At 38.2% G+C, this 23104-nt stretch overlaps 2 protein-coding genes and 1 pseudogene across 2 annotated transcripts; 2 read left to right on the plus strand and 1 right to left on the minus strand.

Moving 5' to 3' along the window:
* Positions 1 to 2698: 2698 nt before the first annotated feature.
* Positions 2699 to 4194, plus strand: LOC101312623 (annotated as a pseudogene).
* Positions 4195 to 13444: 9250 nt separating this feature from the next.
* On the plus strand, positions 13445 to 18235 carry LOC101293876 (C-terminal processing peptidase, chloroplastic-like). The gene is made up of 13 exons (XM_004297901.1): positions 13445 to 13693; positions 14140 to 14503; positions 14598 to 14747; positions 15248 to 15330; positions 15537 to 15745; positions 16284 to 16352; positions 16456 to 16574; positions 16710 to 16785; positions 16870 to 16911; positions 17291 to 17399; positions 17748 to 17845; positions 17926 to 18019; positions 18116 to 18235. Exons 1-13 carry the CDS (start codon positions 13598 to 13600, stop codon positions 18233 to 18235), a joined length of 1629 nt encoding a protein of 542 aa, XP_004297949.1. The 5' UTR covers positions 13445 to 13597.
* A 2369-nt stretch (positions 18236 to 20604) lies between these two features.
* On the minus strand, positions 20605 to 22591 carry LOC101294168. Its single transcript, XM_004297902.1, has 2 exons — positions 22192 to 22591; positions 20605 to 21114 (listed from the first exon to the last, which is right to left on the minus strand). Exons 1-2 carry the CDS (start codon positions 22567 to 22569, stop codon positions 20605 to 20607), a joined length of 888 nt encoding a protein of 295 aa, XP_004297950.1. The 5' UTR covers positions 22570 to 22591.
* Between the last annotated feature and the right edge of the window lie 513 nt (positions 22592 to 23104).

The raw sequence follows: 23104 nt of genomic DNA on the forward strand, positions 1-23104 counted from the left end.
GATGAATCTAACTATGAAGAGTTTGGTTTCTTCATAAAAGAAAAAAAAGACCAAAAAGACTTTGGAACCCGACGAATGTTTTCTTTTTCTAAGTGTTTTTTTTTACCCAAATTAATTAAATACAAATTTACGTTATCACTTTAGTCTCTGCGTTATCCTCCTAAGTATAAGCTCATAAAATGGTAATTAAGTTGAGAAGTGACAACTAACTACATCCGGACAACAATAATAATATAATTCTTGATGAAAGTTTAGGCTTATTTTTGCTACCTTTTGAACCTACAACTTAGTTTCATACAGAAATGTGACAGGTAATAAGATATATTCTTAAAAAGAAGTATAACGAAACAACGTCTCCATAAAGATTCTATATTTTCTTGGTTAAGATTCTATTTTTCGTACCAAAAATATTAGAAGCACATCATCATATAGTGGTATTACAGCAGCACATGGATTGATCAATATTATTAGGTCTAATAATACGTATATACATTACTTAAGTATACACTATACAGTATACACGTTATATATTGTATTGAAAGAGATGCATGTCCAGAACTAATTAGAATATTGTCCTCTGAACCCTGATTCATCTCCTCTGTACGGAATCAGGATTGAACTGTCAATATATTAATTGACAACTCAATCTTGATTATTAAACGTTAATACATCATCTTAATAAACAAAAACCAAATCCAGCCTAATAATCCATAGTTAGACGATTAATTTGGTACTAATTAATACAGCAACACCATGTCCTCGCTTAATTAGTTGACTGTTGCTAAACCCTAATTAATTAACTTATTCTTCACATAAACAATACCTAATAAGCTCGTATGTTAATGAGTGAATCATTGTTTACTGTATCCAACAATGTCCCTAAAAATGATGAGTTTTCTGATTGTGGTTTATATTATTGGTGATGCTGATGCACTTGAATATTTAGCAAACAAATTTAAACTATTGTTGTGAACATACAGAATTCAAAATCATAAAAAAAAAAAAATGAAAAATTATTACTCGTCACCAGAAGAGCAAATCTGACCAGCTTGATTACAGTTTCAAGGGCCAGACTCCGGACATCGATCACATGCATTTGATTTGCATTAAGAAAAACTGTTTACGATGCATTTTAGAAGTATTTCACATTTTTGGACTTTTTGAAAAAGATCTCGATCAGTCGCGGTTTCACTACTATAGTTTTAGTAATAGATATATATTCTTGTTATTATTTAAGATATTTTCTCAACGATGATCATCGTAATATATAGTAATATATACTTTAGGATCTTGACTCATGGTTAAACTTATCTTGATTTCTATTTCATTGTAATCATCTCGACAGTAATCTTCTCCGATATGATTCTCTACCTGAATATATATACTGAGTTTGAACTTTCTAGAGTACTCGCAGTAAAACCTGCTTAATTTCGATCTCATAATCAACCTCTTGTGACAATACGGAAACAGATGGGAAATAGTGTAGAATCGAACCAAGACCACACCCTGCACGGTGTATGCTAAGAACTAAGAACGTGACAAATCTGGACGTACTAGAATCTCTCCGTATATGGATCACTCGTACAAGCTATTAGATAAGATTTCAAGTGCAACTTCAACTCAGAACCACATAATTTCAATTCTCTCTGTTAAAATAAGTTAAAACCCTAGATCGAGTTGTATCTATTCCAAGACAAGATCCGTGAAAACGAAGCTTTTCTATGCTTTCATCACATTAATGAAATGATTCGCTTCCATATGTAATATATATACTTGATGATATGGACTAATTAACAAAGCAAACCATGCATGAATATTGATGTGCAACATAAATATTTGAATCTCAGTTCCAGAAAAGCAATGGTATTAATAGTATTGTTGTGAACAAGTTCCTGCAGCATGTGAAATGCGCGCAAGTATCCATCAAATCTTGAAGAAAAGTATGTGCCCAAGTGCCCCAACACTAATTCCCAATGGGAAACTATATGAATGAAGTATAAAATTTCATTCATTTTCAAGCTGTTTGCATATATTATTGACCAAAATTTTCTTGATTGATATTGATATTTTTGACTTTTTTTTTTTAATGTATAAACTATCAAAGAAATCAACTATTATACTCTTTCGTTTCCATTATGAAAATCTAGGAATATATCTTTGATTTTTCTAGCCAGCAGATGAAATTGTATTTGTTTTGAATTACTATAGTACTTGTATGATCGATCTTCAGTACAGAGAATTGATAATATTTAGATCAATACATCAGTAGATGAGTTCGATGTAAGAAATCAAATGTATCAAATTATTCTAAAACCGTAAAACTCACCAAGTATTGCTCTCCTTGCAAATTTACTGGAGCTCGTGAAATTAAAGTGTGTGATTCCTACAATTTAGATCTCCAGCTGAGATGTCTGAACTATTATAATTCGATCAACAATGTAACAAAACCATGGGAGAGAACTCAAAAACCAGAAAAGAGACGGAATACGTATGCAATACCGTAGCAAAGAATATTCAATGCTACTCCATGGAGGAAAAGGAGAAGAAGATCCCAGGGCCCCACTCCCCTCTTTCTTTCTCCTATATATAAGGAATGCAGAGTTGGCTTCATTTCAACTGCAGCTGGAGTAGTACTTCTCCTTCTTCTTCTTCTTCTTCTCTCTCTAGCTATCTCAGAGTCTGACTGTCTGAGTCTCCAATGGCGGCGTCTTGCTCGGCTTCCCAGCTGGCCCAGCTCCTCGGCCCAAACGGCACCGCCGCCGCCACCTTCATCTGCGACCAGTTCTCCGCGGTCGACTCCAAGTTCATCGACACCTCCTACGCCGTGGACACCACCTACCTCCTCTTCTCCGCCTACCTCGTCTTCTCCATGCAGCTCGGCTTCGCCATGCTCTGCGCCGGCTCCGTCCGCGCCAAGAACACCATGAACATCATGCTCACCAACGTCCTAGACGCCGCCGCCGGCGGCCTCTTCTACTACCTCTTCGGCTTCGCCTTCGCCTTCGGCGGCCCTCCAACGGCTTCATCGGCCGCCACTTCTTCGGCCTCAAGGAAGTCCCCAACATCTCCTTCGACTACAGCCACTTCCTCTACCAGTGGGCCTTCGCCATCGCCGCCGCCGGCATCACCTCCGGCTCCATCGCCGAGCGAACTCAGTTCGTCGCTTACTTAATCTACTCCTCTTTTCTCACCGGCTTCGTCTACCCCGTCGTCTCCCACTGGATCTGGTCCCCCGACGGCTGGGCCAGCGCGTTCAACACCGGCAACCTCCTCTTCGGCTCCGGCGTCATCGACTTCGCCGGCTCCGGCGTCGTCCACATGGTCGGAGGAATCGCCGGACTCTGGGGAGCCTTCATCGAAGGTCCCAGGATCGGCCGGTTTGACCATTCCGGTCGCTCCGTCGCGCTCCGCGGCCACAGCGCCACCCTCGTCGTTCTCGGCACATTCCTCCTGTGGTTCGGCTGGTACGGCTTCAACCCTGGCTCGTTTAACAAGATCCTAGTCTCCTACGGCGGCGCCTCCTCCTACTACGGCCAGTGGTCCGCCGTCGGAAGAACCGCCGTCACCACCACCCTCGCCGGATGCACCGCCGCGCTGACGACTCTCTTCGGGAAGCGCATCCTCTCCGGCCACTGGAACGTCACCGACGTCTGCAACGGCCTACTCGGCGGCTTCGCCGCCATCACCGGCGGCTGCTCCGTCGTCGAGCCATGGGCCGCGATCATCTGCGGCTTCGTCGCTGCCGTCGTGTTGGTCTCGTGCAACAAGCTCGCCGAGAAGATGAGATACGACGACCCGTTGGAGGCGGCCCAGCTCCACGGCGGGTGCGGCGCGTGGGGGATCATATTCACCGCGCTTTTTGCGAGCGAGAAGTACGTGAACGAAGTGTACCCGGGCAAACCGGGTCGGCCATATGGGCTTTTCATGGGCGGCGGTGGCAGGCTGTTGGGGGCCCACGTGGTGCAGATTCTGGTGATAATCGGGTGGGTCAGCGCCACCATGGGTCCTCTGTTCTTCATTCTCCACAAGATGAATCTGCTGAGGATTTCAGCGGAGGATGAAATGGCGGGTATGGATATGACCCGGCACGGCGGGTTTGCTTACGTCTACCATGACGAAGACGACTCGGTTAAACCCACCGCGATTCAACTTAGGAAAATTGAGCCTAGTTCTTCCACACCTACTTCCGTTTAAGTTTTCTTCTACTTTTTTTTTTGGTTTTTTTTTTCTTTGAGAAAACTTTTAGAATCGTAATTGTTGACTATAGCCGTCGATCTTGTGTAAGATAATGGTGTAGTGATTTTGTGGTTGGTTTGTGCATGTTGAAGATAAGGAACTGCTTGAGTAATAGTTCGCCACTTTTGCTTTCTTTCCTTTCACATTTTGTATAGGGTTTTACGAACCGGGTCCGATTTCTAGTCGAACTTTGGTGTGATGTATCAAAAAATATTTAAAAATATTAAAATATAGACATGTTTAATTGTGTATAATGGCAAAATGGGTCTGATTTCCAGCTAGTCGAACTTTAATTTGACGTTTTAAAATATTATAATTGTTTTAATTTTGAGCCAGCTAGTTTATAATCAAGTTTGAGTATTGGTCTTTTCGATATCGTATTCATGAATATGGTAGTGTGTAGCATATTTTATTTTATCGTATTTGTTTATATGACTATCAATCCTCATGTTTTAAAAATGAGTTGTGGAAAATGAGCATTATTTACGTGGTGGCGAGTACATTTGATGAATTGGTTTTTGTTTGGATGTGTGTTGAAATGGTTAGAAGCCAAAAGAATGGTGGGCAATGCAGCTGGGGTGTGATTTTGTTTTGGAAACAAAATGGAAAGAGACGAAGAGCAATGAATGAGTGTGGCCAAAGGGAGCAGGGAATAGATGTGTGAATAATAATACACGTGAAACATTTTGGAGTGGATCATTGAATTTGACTGGGATGGAGTATGGACCAGCGTAATTTGGGTGATATAATAAATATTTGGGAACTTCTCACTAAAACGTTCGAAGTTTTCTTTTTTAAAATATAATAAATCACAACAAGACACGTCGAGCAATATTAAGCAAATCTAAATACAATGCTAGCTTGAGAAGCTTGGAGAGGAAGAACACCAAGCTAAATCTTCGAAGAACGGAAACTGTTGCCAAGATTTACAAGAGCATATGCTAAGAAGACAAAAAGTTAGCTTCCTGGGAACACATAGACAAATATGACATTTTCAAGAATTATTATTCAGTGATAATGTTTAGAATACAACCATTGAGAAAATTTTTACGGTACTTAAGGAGTATTGAAATTTCATACTCTAAAACTGTACATCAGCTTATTAAAGTTTTGAGCAGTGAACACAAACTTTCATTCATAAACAAAAGCTTACAAACATAAAGATCTGTTTTGGATCAACACAGAAACTTAAAATACAACAACCAAACCAAACAACAACCAAATCTATCAGGAAGCCAACCTTGAAGCAAACGCAGTGGAAGAGGGCCTCGATCGAGTCGTCACCGCCAACGATCGAGCCATCGTGTGACATAGAAACGTCACTACTACGTGACTTAGAGGCGTCACCGGATCTGCTAACAAGGGCCGAGACAACATGATTCTTTAAATAGATGTAATGGTGGCATAATGCACTCAATCTCATTCTTTCTAGTGTGTCTGTCAATTTTGTTTCCTCATGATTCGAAGTAGTAGGTTTGTATGACCGTCTTAAAATTATTATCACATGGTTTGATTTCAACGTGCATATATTAGCCAATTATTGCAAAGTTTGAGTTCTTTTAATAGGAAAAGAAAAGGTCCCATTAGCAAAGGGCAGGTAAAGTTGACATCTAAACCTAAAATTGTAGCTTAAGCTAACATGTAATGGCTATTAATGCCAAGTCTAGTTTATATTCGAGTAGAGAAGCTACAAGGTCAAAAAAAAACGAATTTGAGAAACTAAGATGAAAAACAGTCATAAGTCGTGAACAAATAAACCATTTGTGATTTGTGTAACGTGAAATAAAAAAATAGCGATAATATTTATTCGAGAGATATTCGGTGATAAATGAGTGGTTTGATAAGGAAAGAATGATGGAGCAGCACCAAGTGTATTGCGACTTGCGTAGGACGTACAAGCTATAAAGAAGCACACCATTGTGAGTTGATGAGGGTGGTCGGTCAAGTCTTCAAGTGTGAAAGACTTTAAGCCAGAGGCAAAATTTGCAAAGTGGTTTGGTCAACGACGACTTTGAATGTTTACTTTTGTTTGATGTTCACGACTTTGAATGGTCTTCTTCTGTGAAGGACTTCGAGAGCATCAAGGACTGCATTCTGTACGGCGGCCTCCATTCATCCGTGTATTTGTTTGTGTATATATTTCTGCGTTTACTTTCATTTGAGTATTTTCTTATGACATGTTAAGAAAAATACGTGTATCCAACCTAGTCGTATATTCTTTTATCAGTATTAATTAAGCCAATTTAACTTATGTAACCGTTTTTGATTTAAATTTTAAAATCACTTTACACCAAACATAATTTAACAAATTGAGTGTAGAATGGCTTGCTTTTATCCAATAACAGATTCTCTTTTTGAAAAAATACAAAGAGAGACCACATTTAAAGTCGTGATAGATAAACCAATGGCTTGCTTTTATCCAATGGCTTGCTTTTATCCATTTAAACTACAAATCTCTACTACTCTAAAGTCAAGTCCCTCAAAAGCTTCACTAAATTGTGAACTTCCATGATTATTCTTAATGAACTAACTAACATAAATAAAAACAAGGATTATTATAGTAAAAGTAAAATAAAAATCAAAACAAATTAAATAAATAAATAATCATATGTAACCGCTCACGCTTATCTTAAGTGATCGTGACCGTGACCGTGACCGTGATCGTGATTCCGTGTAAATATGCATAGGTAGAAAGCTAATAGATGGATAGATACAACCAAGTACTCTAGTAATAGATAAACCAAAGATAAAAAACTCTCATGCAGTTGGAAGCAAACCACATTTTAAGGAGAAGAAAAAGGAGATTTTACATACTCACAGTCTCCCACCGAAAATCCATTTCCTTGCTTTTATCCAATAATAGGTTCTCTCTTTGAAAAAAAAACTGCCGCTTGCACGATCTCAAAGTTTGAGATCACAATGGTGGTTCTCCGACAACTATATATCCCGCTATCGATCGCTTCATACGAGATAAGAGACGCAATCATGAAAGAGGCAACAGAGGAAAATCAAACTTAGGTATGAAATTCCTATCGAAGTAAGTCGTTGATCAATCGCTTTGACTGAATATTACCCTTGTATAAATAAAAGTACTTTAATATAAATGATGATTAAACCATTAAACGTGTGTCAATGTCGTACATGCTACTCATCAAATCTTATTCCCATATTTTGAAATTAAGTATTTTTTACTAGGTATTTCATTATACATGCTAAACATTATATTTTTGAATTCAGCATCGTAAATCATAATACGAAAACCCAACTTCTACTCCCACCTCTCTCTGTCTCTATCTCAGACGCAAAATCATGACCGACGTCCCGATCCGGAACCTGAATTTGGATTTCCCGGCGAAACGCCGAGTGGATGAAGTCGCCGTGGACGACGAGAGAAAAAGCCCCAAGCAGTCAAAGCGCCAAAGGGAAGAATTCGATGAGCACGGTATACATGCAACTCTTCGTTTTTGATTTAGGGTTTGCTTGCTTTTGATTTTCTTATGTGTTTGAAAGATTAGTAAATTATGTTCTTATATTGATGATCTGATTCGGATTTCATTAAATAGTTGTATTCGATTTGAGTCTCTATTTGTATCTGTATCTGTCGAAGTGTGCTTGCAAGTTAGATAGTCAATATCATAAAATTCACAAGGGAATTTACATGCTTTCGTTGGTAACAAAATTCGTATCAAGTTTCAAATATGACCGGTTAAAATGGACTTTGTTCAACCACTTAGTCTATTATGGTTTAGACTCTTTAGCTATACCTAAGATATCATTTCTACTTGTTGGGAATTAGTTGCCTAAGTTTTTTTTTTCATGTATTTGGCTTTAGTGAGTTACAATAATCCTCCTCGTATATATACATTTATCTAACTATTTACTTGTGATGTACCTACACAATCTTGCCAGTTCTCATGACCCTCTCCTTATGACATCGTGTTAGTATTTGTTAACAGCTGCTGACACTAGGAACAGTACATCTCAGGACAAGGAGCCTCCAATGGTAGATGATGGATCCTCTTTGGTGCTGCAGCAGAATGAAGATAAAGGTATGCTTTTGATGTTTGGTTGTTTAAAATTTGTAAAAGTTTTTCTAGATTTGCTTGACCTATGTGTTTTGTTTAGTGGGTGTGTGGATTACAATTTGGGATGTGTGGATTTCATATCCCTTAATTTATTGATGGTTCGTTCAGAAAATCTCTTTTGATACTGGAAATGCTAGTTGGACAGAAAGGAAACAACCTGCTGTTTTTCTCCAATACAAGTTTGTTTGTGCAGTACAATATCATAGTTGATTTGATTTGAATGTAGTTTTAAGAATTATGTTTTAAGGTTAGATATCTAGAGGCCATTTTTTTTTTTTATTTCAGGCTCTCTGTTTTTTTTTTGTTACACATATCAGTAGGTGGCATGATTTTTCTATTCTATTGCTCTTGGGAAATATATTTAGAATTTGACTTCTCTACTTAGATTTATGTTGCTTGGATAATTTTTAACCATTGCATTGAGTACAATCTATGACCACCATGTCATCCTTACTTCATCTAATGGTTAGAAGACATCTAAGAAAATCCAAACAATTTAAATCCAAACATAAAATCTGGATCCATATATTTCTGGGCCCTAACATGTGTTTGTTTTGCTTCTATTTAACAAACATTCAGTTTTCTATTTAACAAACATTCACTTTAATGGTTAGAAAACATCCAAGCAAATCCAAGCATAAAATTTGGATCCATATATTTTTGGGCCCTAACATGTGTTTGTTTTGTTTCTGTTTAACAAACATTCAGGTAGTAATGCCAAAAACAATAGTGGTGTAAAGGAAGTTACTGCTCCAGAAGAAGAAGAAGAATATGATTCACCAGTTGAAGATTTTAATGTTGTAATTTATAAAGGTGAGGGTTATGGATATTGTGTTCGATGTTGTAACACCCTGGAATTTTAGATTTTAGTTTCTGTTTTTTTTTATTCGGTTGACTTTAAGGTTTTTTGACTTTTTAGAGGCTAAAAGTTGACTTTATTTTTCGTAAGTTATCTTTGAAAAGTTCCTTCACGGAAGTTGTAGAGTTTGTCAATACGAGTTCGTAGACATACGGCACGCCTAAAACAGATGTCGTATGAAGAAGTTATGTTCAGAGGAAATTTATTTCCGGGTTTGAAAAGAGTATAAGTAGAAAAATGTGTGTGGGATGTTTTTGGGAACCCTAAAAATAAGTCAGCCTCTTTTTTTTTTTCTCTCCTCTCTCTTTTCTCTCTTCTCTCTCTCCTCCCCCTTCCTCTCCTGAGCTCTCCTGAGAGCATAATTTCCGCTGGAGCTAGCTCCGCCGTCCGGCCACCAATCGAACCGCCGCCGGTCCCGTTCAACTCCCACAGGTGCCCTCTTCAAGGCTGGGCAGCTGCTGCTCGGTGTGGGACGCCGGAAACAGCGCTTTCGGCCGGAAAAGGGGGCTGCTGTGCAACCGGTCGGAACCGCTGTATACGGCGGCGACGAGGGGCATCCTTAAGTAAGTTTTGATCCTCTCCTCCTCCTAGTAGTGTCTAGACATAGATTGAAGCAAGTTTTTGAGGTTTTGAGGCCGGTTTTGCAGGTTTTGTAGTTGAAATTTCTGGTCACGGTTTGGGGCAGTTTTCGGCCGGTTCCGGCCAAAATTGGTCGAAGTCTCAGGTATAAAAGTTGTTCCCCTTGCTTCAAGCTTCAACTTTGCTATTGAGAGTTTTCTCAAATTCGGAACTTGTGGAGGCGCGTGGGGCCCACTCGCCGTCGCCTGTGGCGGCGTGTGGCAGCGCGTCCGGCAGGGGATTTGGCTTAGGCTGCTGTGTTTTAGCTAGCTCTTGTTGTGGTGAGCTTGTGGAGATGTAGATTTTCTAGGTTGTAAGAATTGTTTGTATGTTAGGACTTTAAGTTTGTTAGTAGACTTGGTGGAGGTTTGAGTTAGGATTTGAGGATTAGAGGCAGCCATTTTGGGTCTCTAAGTTCGACGACTTTGGAAAATTGTCCTCCCTTGAACTAAGGGTTAGTTGAGGGTATTGTGAAAACTTATGGTATTTTAGTTACTATGGTTTTTGATTGTGTGTTTTTAGGTGATTTGTGAAGTGGTGTTTTTGGCTTGCTCTTGTTGTTGTGAAAATTGCAGCGGGCTTATTAGGTGAGTAGAATCTCACCAAGGTCCACTTGTGACCTTTTTATTTTGGATGTTGGTTTTGATATTAATTATGATTGTGATTTTGAATGATGAGGATGATGATGGTGATAATTATTGTGTTGTTGATAATGATTATTATGATGTTGATAGCGATGATGATAAGGTTTTTGTTGATAAAATGATGATGATTATTGTTGATGATTTTAATTTAAAATATTTTATTTCTTTTGGTTGTTTTAAAATAAATGAGCTTGATCGTCAACGGCTCATAGGTAAGATAAAACAAGTTTTCCAAGTATATGATTATTTTTAAGGTTCATAAAATTATAGTATTTTTGGTTGTTGATAAGTTATTCTTGTGGGAATAACCATGTCTTGTGCATATAAATATATCTATATGGAATGATATAATTTTTATGATGTGCGTTTTGTGTTGTTGATGATGTTGAATTAAAGAATATGCTATTGTTTGTTTTTAAAAATAAATGAGCTTGATCACCAACGGCTCATAAGTGAGATAAAACAAGTAGATAGTCAAACTGGGGTCCAAGCCCTTAATTGGGTGATTGGTTGCGGTTATGATGATTCTACTCTTTTTGAGAATTGTTGTGTACATAGTCAAACTGGGTTCCAAGCCTTTAGTCGGGTGATTGGTTACGGTTATGACGCTATTATTATTTTGTGATGTGATGTTGGACAGTCAAACTGGGTTTCAAGCCTTTGGCCGGGTGATTGGTTACGGTTAGGAATAGAGCTCTAGTCCGTCTGTCGGTGTAGGTCATGAGAGATACCTTATGGTATCTGGGACCCATGGGTGCACAAATTGTTGTTGTAGGTCATGAGAGGTATTTTTTAATATATAGGACTCATGGGTACATCTTATTTGTGAAAGTGTTGAAAATGTGGTTTTAACTTTGTTCTTAATTGTTGTCATTTAACTTGTTTTAAGTATCTTCTGAACTATGCTTAATGCAGGAGATTCTTCAATTCTTATTGTGTGAATTTTGAGTGGAATTTCCTGAACTATCTTTATTTGCAGGATTCTCTTATGATTGATTGTTTTGTGAATTGTTATGTTTTCTCAATTTCTCTCTTTGAATTTTATTGTTGAGGCAATTCCTGAACTAAGTGCTAAGCAGGAATTTTCGGTTTTATTTTGTGTGATGTTGGGTTGAAATTTTTTTTGAGAGTTACTCATACGGGCTTTTTAGCTTACCGAGTTTTTGTTTACAACCCGGTGCACCTATTTTTGGTGTAGGGGTTAGACCTGTAAGTGATAATCAGCAAGGTTGAGGCGGTGGCTTAGGAGTTGGGTTTTAGACAATGTGCTTTTTTTGTATATTTTGTTAATTTGTCTATAAGCTCATGTGAGCGACGTTATTATTACTCGACTTTTGAAGTTGATGTAATTAAGGAGATATAATGTTTAACTCAGTTGTTGAGTTTGTTGACATTTACATTTATAGTATTTGTTTTTAGTTTGTTAGTTGTTGAGCAGATTTTGGGATATTAAGATTTTAAGTTATATCATGCTCAAATTTTTAAAAATTTATCCTTCGAAAATTGGGGTGTGACAAATGGTTGACAATAAAGTCTGCAAATGTTGTGGTAACCTAAATAGCAGCCCTGTGCGTAGGGAATAATGTTATTTTTCATTTATTTTTATTATGCATTTATGACCGTTAAAAGTGTGTCAGTGTCGTACATCTTACCCATTAAATCTTATTCCCATATTTTAGAATGGGAGCTGAAATTGACACTCCCATTTTTGCAAACCACACTCCCTTTTAATTGTTTATTATTATTTTGTTTAGTACTCTTACTTCTCTTCCAGAACTACCCTCAGTGGGGCGTCTTCCCCTCGCACCAAAATTTACAGAGCTCATAATCTATTTATGAGCCTCACAACAGAGGGACTGCTGCCGAACCTGCCAGAACCCGATCTGATCCCGGCCACTGAGAAGCTGCTGATACTCCAATGGAAATGCAGATCGATAGTGAGTGGGAACACACTTTAATTGATGATTTTGATGAAAACCTCTGCTATAGTATCATTTGTCATGCAAAGGGATGATTCCTATAGACTTGAAAAATGCTGAAAATAGAACAAGATATGATGATTCAATTTGCCAAGAATCCTTTCGGCTCCAACCGTGTAAAAGGGACGATTTTCTCTTACAAATTGATAGGTTTGAAATGGAAATTTGATTTGAAATTTAGAGAAGAAGATGGTCATAGGGAATCACTTTATGGAAATTGGAATTTGAAAATTTTGAATCGGTCACACACGCTAGAAAATCAAATAAGATTAGCTTGGTTTTTATGGGTGATTGATGGGAAAGTGATGAAGTTATTTAGGGTAGAACAAATTGAGTTGAAGTGAATACCATAGATGGTAAAGAAGAAATGGAATCAGTGAGGAAATTGGATTCAACTGCTCTGCAACTTAGATTCTCTCTATTTGAGAAACCCAACATCATGAAACAAGCAGAGTTTGATAGCTCCCGTCTTCACCCAAACAATATCTACCATCTTCCTTCATACAAAATTTCATCATGTGACCCTTATCTGGTTTATTCAGTGAGAAGAAGAAATGTGAGAGAAGTAGACAAATCAAAACAAAGTAACAAACGCAGGAAAGGAGAGGAGGAGAGAGTATCTATTTCACGTGGAAGAGAGAGTAGGAAAGTTAAGGGGTGATTTGGTAAAAGCAGCACAAAGGGAGTGTGGTTTGCAAAAGCGGGAGTGCAAACTTCAGCTCCCTTTAGAATTTAAGTATTCTTTACTAGGCATTTCATTATACGTGCTAAACATTACATTTATGAATTCAGCTTCGTAAATCATATTACGAAAACCCAGGTGATCCTATCATCTCATCTCATGTAATACTCGTTATGGCAATGACAGTCAACTATATATAAATTCTTAGGTGCGGTTGTAGGTGAGGGATACGGTGAGGGTTACCGTGAGGGATTGGTGGTGAAGCTTTGAGGTGGAGGATGGGATAGGGAAAGCCTGGGTTTTTTCGATGGATAGAGAGGCCTGAGTTTTGTTTGATCGGAGATCACCTCCGACTTCTCACCTCAGAAAAGAAATGACACGTGTCTGTTACTCAGTGGTCGGTCGTATGGGTGACGTGGTGCGTGTGCCGCACCTAAGAATAAGATAGTATCTGAACGGAAACCAAGAGCGCTCTCCTCCCAGGCTCTCCGTTAATGGAGGTCTTCGCTACCTCTGCATCCTGCCCTCATTTCCTCGTTTCAAAATTTCACCGGAACCCTAATTCTGCCTCCATCAAAACCACTCCTCAGGTACTCTCTCTTTCTCTCTTTCTCTCATTCACTTCTATCAGCTTTCTCTCATTGGGCATAACCACAATTGTGAAAGTTAGAAGAAGAAGATTACTTGTTAAAGTTTGAAACTTCGCCTCTTTTCTGGGTCAATTTGAGTCAAAGATGAAGTCTTTGCAGTTGCCAAGCTATAATCATAGCTATGTTTTCAGTATAATACTCTAGTCTTTGTTTAACATCTTAATCTAGCTTACATTACTAATAAAAATACTAATTGGGTGATTATTTTTGATATTTTTTTTATTACATTATTGATTGTTCTTATCTAAGAACGGAAAAGCAATCCGTTTTGGTGGTTTGGTAATGTGTCTAATCAAAAGAGGCTTGGTGTTGAAAGATGTTGCTGAATAGTTATGCATTGTAATAGGGGGCCGAAGAGTTTTCATCTTTGATTCGACTCTATGCAGGTGTTGAAATGGAAATGTCTGCCACTAGGGGTTGTAGAAGCTCGAGCGAAGTGTTCCTTAATGCGTGCAAGGACAGGTTCTGTTAAAAGAACGATGTGTTATGGTCGTAGTGATGGGTCATCTAAACATAATTTATTGCTTGGACCAATACGGAGGTTGAACCAGAGTCTTGTTTCTCAGTGTGGTTTGTTTTCTGCAAGTTATAGTAAGCTCAAGGAAAAGCTTAAATTGAGGAGACTTGCCGGCAGTCTCCATAAAGTGATAAACTGTCCTGAAAAATTTAGACAGCGTGTCTTTGTTCGATTTGTTGTTGGAGTGATGGTTGTCATGTCGGTTTCTGTTTCTGTTAGCAAGGTTCCATCATGTAAGTGAACTTTTTACGGCATATAAATTAATCACTAGCCGAAGCTTTGCAAGGGCATATAACTTATTTGCTTTTGTTCGACTAATGTTCATAGGGGCTCTTACTGAAGAGAATCTTCTGTTCTTGGAGGCTTGGAGGATGATTGACCGCTCTTATGTTGATAAAAGTTTCAATGGACAAAGTTGGTTTCGGTACAGAGAGAATGCACTGCGCAATGAACCAATGAATAACCGAGAAGAGACATGTATGGATTCCATCATTGTTTACTTTATATACAGAATTTTGTTTGCATGTCAGAGTCTTAGTACATTTTATGTAGCTTGAATTTACGAAATAATCCATGTCCTGCTTTCTGAATAAACAACTAAAAAAAAAATCGTTACATAAATAACAGAAAAGATATATGGAACCTACTGATTCTACTATAAAGTTTCAACATACAATACTGTATCTGAGTTGATACGTATTAGGATCATTTGGTTCATCTAACCCAAGTTGCAGAAACTTATTGACGAGTTGCAAAGATTACTCTCACTTTATATATACGAAAAATTTAGCATTTTTGAAGGGTCAGGAAATGTATGCCACCCAGGTACTTGCCCGGTACTTGCCCAACAATATTTTAGACCTGTTTATTTGCTAAGCTGTATTTAGGTTTTGTTTTAAAATGAATAAACTTTTGCCCATGAAATCACTTCATTGTTTGAAGATGCTGTAGTTCCTAATGGTTTTATGTGCAATCAGATACCGCAATCAAAAAGATGCTTGCCACATTGGAAGACCCTTTCACTCGGTTTCTTGAGCCGGAAAAGTTCAAGAGTCTACGGGTACAAGAAGATTTCTTCTCATGATCTTAGTTTATTCCATTTTGTTTTGAATAAGGAGAATGACAGAATGTCTCATTCCACATCAAAGTAACACTCTCAATCTATATATATTATATTATATATTAAATATTATATTAGTACAGCATATAAGGAATTTCAATATAGATGTTGTCCCTAAAATATGTTTATATCTTCTCTGAAGGCAGTCTGGTACTCAAGGCGCTCTTACAGGCGTAGGGCTGTCAATTGGCTACCCTACAAAATTTGATGGATCATCAGCTGGTCTAGTTGTTATTTCAGCTGCTCCAGGTGGTCCAGCAAATAGAGCTGGCATCTTGTCTGGGGATGTCATTTTGGCAATTGATGATACAAGCACCGAAACAATGGGCATATATGACGCAGCAGAGCGGTTACAGTAAGTTTCTTATCCTTTCAGCCATCTAAATGTCAATTTATTTTCTACATGTTTACAATTTGATAAGATGCAATTATACTTTGCCATTATGGCTTACAATTATATATAATGATGTTGCTGCAATGCCTTTGCTAGGTAGCACATTGTATATACAGAAGACAAATTGTCCTTTCTGATCAATTGAGTTCGATTCTGTTTTAGCCGAAGTTACTTATCTATCTCTAGCTGCGTATTATGAAAAACAAAACTCACGTAGGGCGGTAGGGGTAGACGGGTAGTTGAAAACTGTGCTTATAATTCGTTATGACGTCTCAAGTGGCTTTGTTAGTTAGTACCAGTACGGGGTTGTTTATCTGGTGAGCACACTAAATCTAAAGTTGAAAACCTATATCATTAAGAATCTGAAGTGACTCTTAATCTTTGAACCCTTGAATTACTGAGTATTGTCTGGTTTCTTGAGTAGAATGATATTCCAGAGCTATATTCTTTCTGCAAAGTTTCTTGTTTCATTTATATCCACTTCTCCTAATTGTTTCAGGGGATCAGAAGGAAGTTCAGTGAAATTAACTGTTCTTAGTGGACCTGAAATCAAGCACTTGGATTTAGTGTAAGCTCAGTTCTTCATTTATCCGTGCAAGATATTGCAATTAATAGTCCGGCTTGTACTTTGTTCTAACTTCCCCCACTATTTACACCTTTCTGGCTTCTAGGCGGGAGAAAGTCTCGCTGAATCCAGTGAAGTCAAGACTATGTGTAGTGCCGCAATCAGGCAAGAATTCTCCTAGGATTGGCTATATCAAGCTAACAACATTCAATCAAAATGCATCTGGTAGGTAGAACAAAAGTGGTTATTCTTTAGGTTGTGTCAGCTCTGGTACTGGTATCCCAATATGTTAGAACATAAGTACAGAGAACCAGAACTTTTCTGTATTATGCGTAATTTAAGAACTTGTATCCCTTGCAGGTGCTGTGAAGGAAGCAATTAAAACTTTAAGGGATAATAATGTTAATGCCTTTGTGTTGGACCTTCGAGACAATAGGTGATTATCCTTTAATGTGGGTCTTGTAAACTATAACTTTGGCAATCTTTCTGGTAAGCATAACTTTGCTTATGTTTGATGCAGTGGTGGTTCTTTCCCAGAAGGAATTGAAATTGCCAAAATTTGGTAAGCTAAACTGCAGAACTCTTATATTGCATGTCTTAACTTTACTGTTCATTGTGGTTTTGATTACTCAAATTGTTTGATACTGTTTCAACTATTCAAATTGGTATTTTCTCTGGGGAAGACAAAAAAAATGTAGCTTGAGGGCATATTCAATCCTGGCAATCCTGGCTGACGATGAATTTTCTTGATACCTTTTTTGCCATACTGAAATAACTAATGTCTGCACTCAGTCATTGCCATGTCATATAGATTTTGTTTTCCTAAGAACTTATTTTATTCTATCATGTCTCAGAAATTCATTGTTAGTATTTCAAAATCAAAGTTCACACTTCCCCATATCCAGTCTGATTAGATGTCATAACTGGATTTTTCCTTCCAGGTTGGACAAAGGCGTGATTGTATATATTTGTGATAGTCGTGGTGTTCGTGATATATATGACACTGATGGAAGCCAAGCAGTAGCCACTAAAGAACCCCTAGCTGTGCTGGTATACTTTCTATACGTTTCAAATTGATTAGATGGTCATGAAATTCCTTGATTTATAAGCAAACATTCCAAATACTTTTGGGCCACGTCTCATTCTGTTATTCTGTTAGATAGGGGACTTAAATTTTCATTTCTGATTTCTGTCTTATTAGCTGGGAACACTTTTATGGTTGGTAATTATACTATTGGTTTAAAATCTGACATTCTTGCAACAAAAAAAAGGATTATTCTTGACCCCTTCGACTTATTGTGTATGTGTATATAAGCACCGATAGTACATTGTCCGTCAATGATTTTTGCTGTTGAGATTGTGGTGATTTGTTTTATGATTTTGTCGAGATTTCTTTAGGTGAACAAGGGTACTGCTAGTGCAAGTGAAATATTAGCCGGGGCATTGAAAGACAATAATCGTGCTGTGTTGTTTGGAGAACCTACATTTGGGAAAGGGTAAGCTTTGTCTATAGTTAACATAGTTTATGCGAATACTCATATACTCCTGACATGAACTGTCTCATCCAATTATGCAGGAAGATTCAGTCAGTTTTTGAGCTGTCTGATGGTTCGGGCTTGGCTGTTACTGTTGCTCGTTATGAGACACCTGCTCACACAGACATAGACAAGGTCTGGTGTTCTCTCTCATATGTAAATATGTAATATAGTTTTGTTTTTAACAATCTGTATATATATCAACTTCATTCAGTGAATATCTGATTGTAGGTTGGTGTGATTCCAGACCATCCTTTGCCAACCTCATTTCCGAAAGACGCAGACAGTTTCTGTAAGTGCCTCCAGGACCCTGCCTCTACTTGCAACAAGGTGGAACTATTTGCAAGATGACACTAGTCTTTGTGTATGTTAATTACAGAAAAATGACAATTGCTTACAGATGTAGTTCTACATTCTTTCAAGGTTAACCTCATTTGATGTATAGGTAGAACTATCCAGAAATGCAAGCAATGTGATTTTATATGATTATTTATGACAGAATACATAGTCCATGAGTAATTGTGCCCTCAGTTTTACAACATTCATTCCCAACCTTCTGAGATTCAATATGTTATGACAGTTGGTAATCTTTCATAAGAGTTATGTGGTAGTGCATCCAGACAGTTGGTAAACTTTCACAAGAGTTATGTGGTGTTTAGTACAAATGTGGCCGACTTTATGAGGGAATGATCGTTGATCTATTAGAAAGGGTGGAAGTGGAAGCCCATGATAAGTAATTGGGACTTTCAACATATGTGGGAAGGAAGAAGACTGCTACTTTGCAATATATAAACGACATATTGTCCAAAAAGTTAGCAATTTCGCTGGGAAAGCTTTTGAGTGGGGCTGGCAAAGATGTTCTTATCAACGTAGTTGCTCACTCAGCTGCCTACTCATGCTATGAGTGTGTTCCAACTTACAGAGAATTTTTGTGATGATTTTTGAACAAATGTGTGGACGTTTTTGGTGGGGGGAGTACTCTCTTGACAAGAGAAAAATCCATTGGAAGTGTAGGAAAGCTCTATGTAATCCTGAGGAGGGTGGTGTGGGTTTCCGGAGCTTATCAAATTTCAGTACGGCTATGTTGGCTAAACAAGCATGGATATATAAAGCAAAGTACTTTCTGGCTACTAGTTTTTGGGTAAAAGAAGCTCCTGTTGCTTCCTCTTATTCACGGCGGAGTTTATTCTCTACCCGAAACAGTGTTCTTATTGGCAGATTGGTAAGGGTGATTCTGTTAATATATGGTCCGACTGTTAGATACCTGGTGTTCCCAATTTTAGGCCTACTGATGATGGTTGGAGATCTTTGGAAGTGAAGTTGGTCTATGATTAAGAGAGATGGAAAGATGATGGTTTGATACGGAGAGTTTTCACCAGGGATGACGCTGTTTACAGTGCAAGAATTGTTGAAGACCGAGAGGTTTGAGATTGGAGAAATGTGGTAACTTTACTAACTTCTTTTTCCAATTCCAATATGATCGAAGGCCTTTCCAACTATCTGTGGGAGTCGGTTTTGGAACAAGAGGCTAAGGTTCATATATGGAGGGTATGAACCTTAGAGAGATTGGCATAACTTTCTACATTAGAAAGTTATGCCATAACCTTAGGGTATGAACCTTAGAAAGTTATTATTCCAAATTCTGGCCATAACATTTTACCTTCATTAGAGAAATTGGCATTTAAGAGAGTGGAGTTGGAGTCACATGTTTGTGTGCTTTGTTCATCTGAGTTAGAGACAACGATTCACTTATGCAGGGGCTGCCGATTTACCAAGCAGGTTATCAATAATAGCAGGGACTGTCAATCCTCACTATGCCCATTAGGACCTTCTTGAATGGTTTTCTATGTGTGTTCTTGAGCTTACCATTAAAGAGTTGGGGGACTTTGTTTATCCGTTGTGCGGTTTATGGAAAGAAAGGAACGTTAGGACTTGGGAGGGCAGAAATGTTAATCATGACGCCAAATGTGGAAGTATTGGCTTTGTTGTTCGTGACAGTTTGGGGGGCTTTCATTGCTGGTGGTGGTTAAGGCATTCCAGGGTATGTAAAGTCCAGAGCACAGCAAGATACCGAGCTGCAGACAAGCTTTGAGCTTTCTAGTGGAGCAACCTGCTATTATTGAAACTGATGAGGTGGTTCAGCTACAACTGAGGGAGAATGATGAGTCTAACAAGGTGCTGGGTCGGATTTAGGATGATTTGAAGCTAGTGCTACAGAGTCATTCCAATGTGAAAATAGTACAGGTGAATAGGTCGCTGCCCGTCTCATGGCAGCTCATACTTGTGCGCAGGCACATGAATTTTTTCTATTTTCTGTTCCTTTCTAATGCAGCTATGTAATCTTTTTCCCAGTTTCAATAAAATTTCTAACCTCCTTCCTCAAACCAAAAAATAAAAATAAAATAACCAAATTCTACACCTTGTCCGGAACCAAATGTATCAAGAAATTTTATTGGTAATATATACTATGGCCTAAGGTTAGGCAACTCAGAAAGTGGCTTACTTATACCCTCACAAAATCATCACAACGCAAATTGGTTTTGGTTGATGCTTCGATCTTAGGCAACTCAGAAAGTGGCTTTAATTATACCCTCACAAAATCATCACAAACGCAAATTGGTTTTGGTTGATGCTTCGATCATATCGTCTAACCTTGGTTGATGATTCTGAAACTAATGTCAAACCAATCGGTGTCGCACTCAAGTTTGAAATTGCTGTATTTACCAAAATATCTTTGTCCATGAACCCAAAAAAGGGAAAACTGCAATCAACAACCTCAGCAGAAGAGGTGTGTCACTATTTCTTTCTCTCCGACTCAACTTTCCCTTCCCTCTAGACTTTCTTCGAGATTTCCTCCTTTCAAATTGCATTCTTTCAAGATCATCCCATCCACCCAAACTTGACATTTCACCACTATTACCAACTGAAACATCATTCCCAACTACCCAAGATTGGTAGTCCATCTTTTTGTTATCAGTTTCCTGATCTTCATTATAGGTTTCTTCTTCGTCCATTTTAACACTAGCTTCACTGGTGGCAGATGGTTTCCTTCTCATCCTGGACTTGCGTCTTGGCCTTCTTTCTGTCCTTCCCCATAACTTCTCAAATGCCAGTGAAAGGGCGGACTGACCAAGGGGAAGTGCTAATGCCATGAGGAATGCTTTTGGACCCGAAGATAGCAGCAGAGATATGATAATAAATGGAAATGCCCAACCATAAGATTTGAACACCTACACCCACAAGAAAACTATTTATATTTGGATCTTTGGACCTATGAAAAGAGATATCATTTATAACTACAACAATCAACCAGTACAAGCATGATAAGAAATATTAGTGTCTAAAAGAATATCAAATTTTGACTGAGAGAGTTTGTATAATCTTCGTTAAGTTGTTCGTATTTGCTGATGTCTTTTGGTAGTCATTTCATCAGAAGGTTTCTATTCAGGAATAAAATGGTATTAAATCTTTCATTCAAATACTATAAACAATCTGACCAACATACGCGAAGTATAGGTTGATTTAAGCAAGGCAGAACATCTGTGTGTATAAACCAACCCAGAATACTAGTCAGTTGCGTAAGTATTTTGTCAGCCCAAAAGCACCAATTCGTTGACAGAAAAGCATTGAACATGCTGCTGCGCGGACAGCACAAATTATCATTGTCTGCTCATTCTCTTGTAAACCAAATAATCAATTAATCTGCCTATCCAAAATCACCCCCTCTGTGAAAGGAATAGCTACAACAGTTCATGCCAAGAAACACGTTAAGATTTTCCCTTTACGTGCAGATGATGATGCACACTAAAACTAAGGCACTCCAATGGCTGTTATCTATCTTAAGGCGCCTTCCCTTAGCTGAAATAATGCACTCATCTGCTGTTTATCTCTGGGAATCATATTCGAACAACATTGTGTTTAACACTTTAACAGTTTAACATCAGCTCTCTTCCAAACTTACTGCTAAACATCCACCCAAAAGCTGGAAAAGGAAACTAACTGATTTGCGAGAAACTAGGGAAGACATTTGGAAAGTTTACAGATTCCCTTGATATATTACATCAGTCTTATGCTATTAATGTTCCTTGTACCCTAAGCTTTATGTTTCTAAGGAAAATAATTATAGCCTCTACACTAAAACTAAAATTTACTACAGTTGCAATGTGCAATCATAACTGAATAGGATAAATCTTGATGCATATTTGGACTTTAAACACATACCATGTTCATCAAAAAAGCCTTATAATTGCAACAAACATCAAACCTATAGTTGTATAAACAAGCAAAGAACAAGTCAAAATGAGCACCTTGAAAATCCAGACACTGTCAATGGCTTCCTCCAAGACCCCAGAAGGGCCTTCCTCCATTTCAGAGGGCCCATCTGACCACCACCTCCTTCTCTTCTTCTTCTTCCCTTTACTTGTACCGTAACCATAATCCTCTTCTTCCTCGTAGTCATCTTCTTCTTCTTCATATTCATCTTGGTTTCGTTTGTCTCTGAAGCTAAAACCGAATGTTTTGGAGCGAATGGTTTCGGCATTGGAATCCCAGCGGCGGTAGCAAGTAGTGTAAGAGCGAAGTAAATGAGAGGAAGGAGAAGGTGGGTTTTGGAAAAGAGAGTGAAGGGAGTATCTGGGTCTTCGCCATGGTTGAGGGTGTGTCAGGACCAGGACACTGCTCTCCATTACCGCTCTGAGCTTTCCATCTGCCACGTCTTTGTTATCTTCTCCCCAATTTAACCTCTTTCCGCCAAAAGCAAATGTCCAGTTAAAAAGTTTATTTTCAACCACCATTTAAAATTAGATGTAATTTCAAGAGTGAAGAAATGCTATGTATAATGTTCCAATGACTCAAGGACTATGCAATACTAATATATTTCACTATGATCCACTCCTTTGAATGATGTTCTCAAAGTTCGGTTAATTTGTATGATATACGTGTGTTAGACAAATGTTGGACACAAAAATGTTCTAGATCTTACACGTATAGTATTTGTTTTTTTTACTAATTCAACCTAACAACCCCTACATCTTTGGTAAACAAGTGAAGAGAGGTTGAGAAGAGAGAAATAAAAAGGAAAATGAGAATTAGGAGCTAGAACCTATATCACACACAAAGAGTGAAATCATAACATCACCTTAATTGGTATAAGAATTGTGGGTCGAATATTTGTTTGGTTGATGATCGTGTAGAAAAGAGAAATAGAGGAAGAATTTGAGA

Source organism: Fragaria vesca, linkage group LG4 (genome assembly GCF_000184155.1).
Source record: "Fragaria vesca subsp. vesca linkage group LG4, FraVesHawaii_1.0, whole genome shotgun sequence".
NCBI lineage: Eukaryota > Viridiplantae > Streptophyta > Magnoliopsida > Rosales > Rosaceae > Fragaria > Fragaria vesca.

Coding starts and splice junctions, on each gene's coding strand:
- LOC101293876 (XM_004297901.1), top strand. CDS start 13,598: ATGGAGGTCTTCGCTACCTCTGCATCCTGCCCTCATTTCCTCGTTTCA. Junction 16,786..16,869: donor TTGGACCTTCGAGACAATAG/GTGATTATCCTT, acceptor TGTTTGATGCAG/TGGTGGTTCTTTCCCAGAAG. Junction 18,020..18,115: donor CTCACACAGACATAGACAAG/GTCTGGTGTTCT, acceptor ATCTGATTGTAG/GTTGGTGTGATTCCAGACCA.
- LOC101294168 (XM_004297902.1), bottom strand. CDS start 22,569: ATGGAGAGCAGTGTCCTGGTCCTGACACACCCTCAACCATGGCGAAGA. Junction 21,115..22,191: donor ACAGTGTCTGGATTTTCAAG/GTGCTCATTTTG, acceptor TTGTGGGTGTAG/GTGTTCAAATCTTATGGTTG.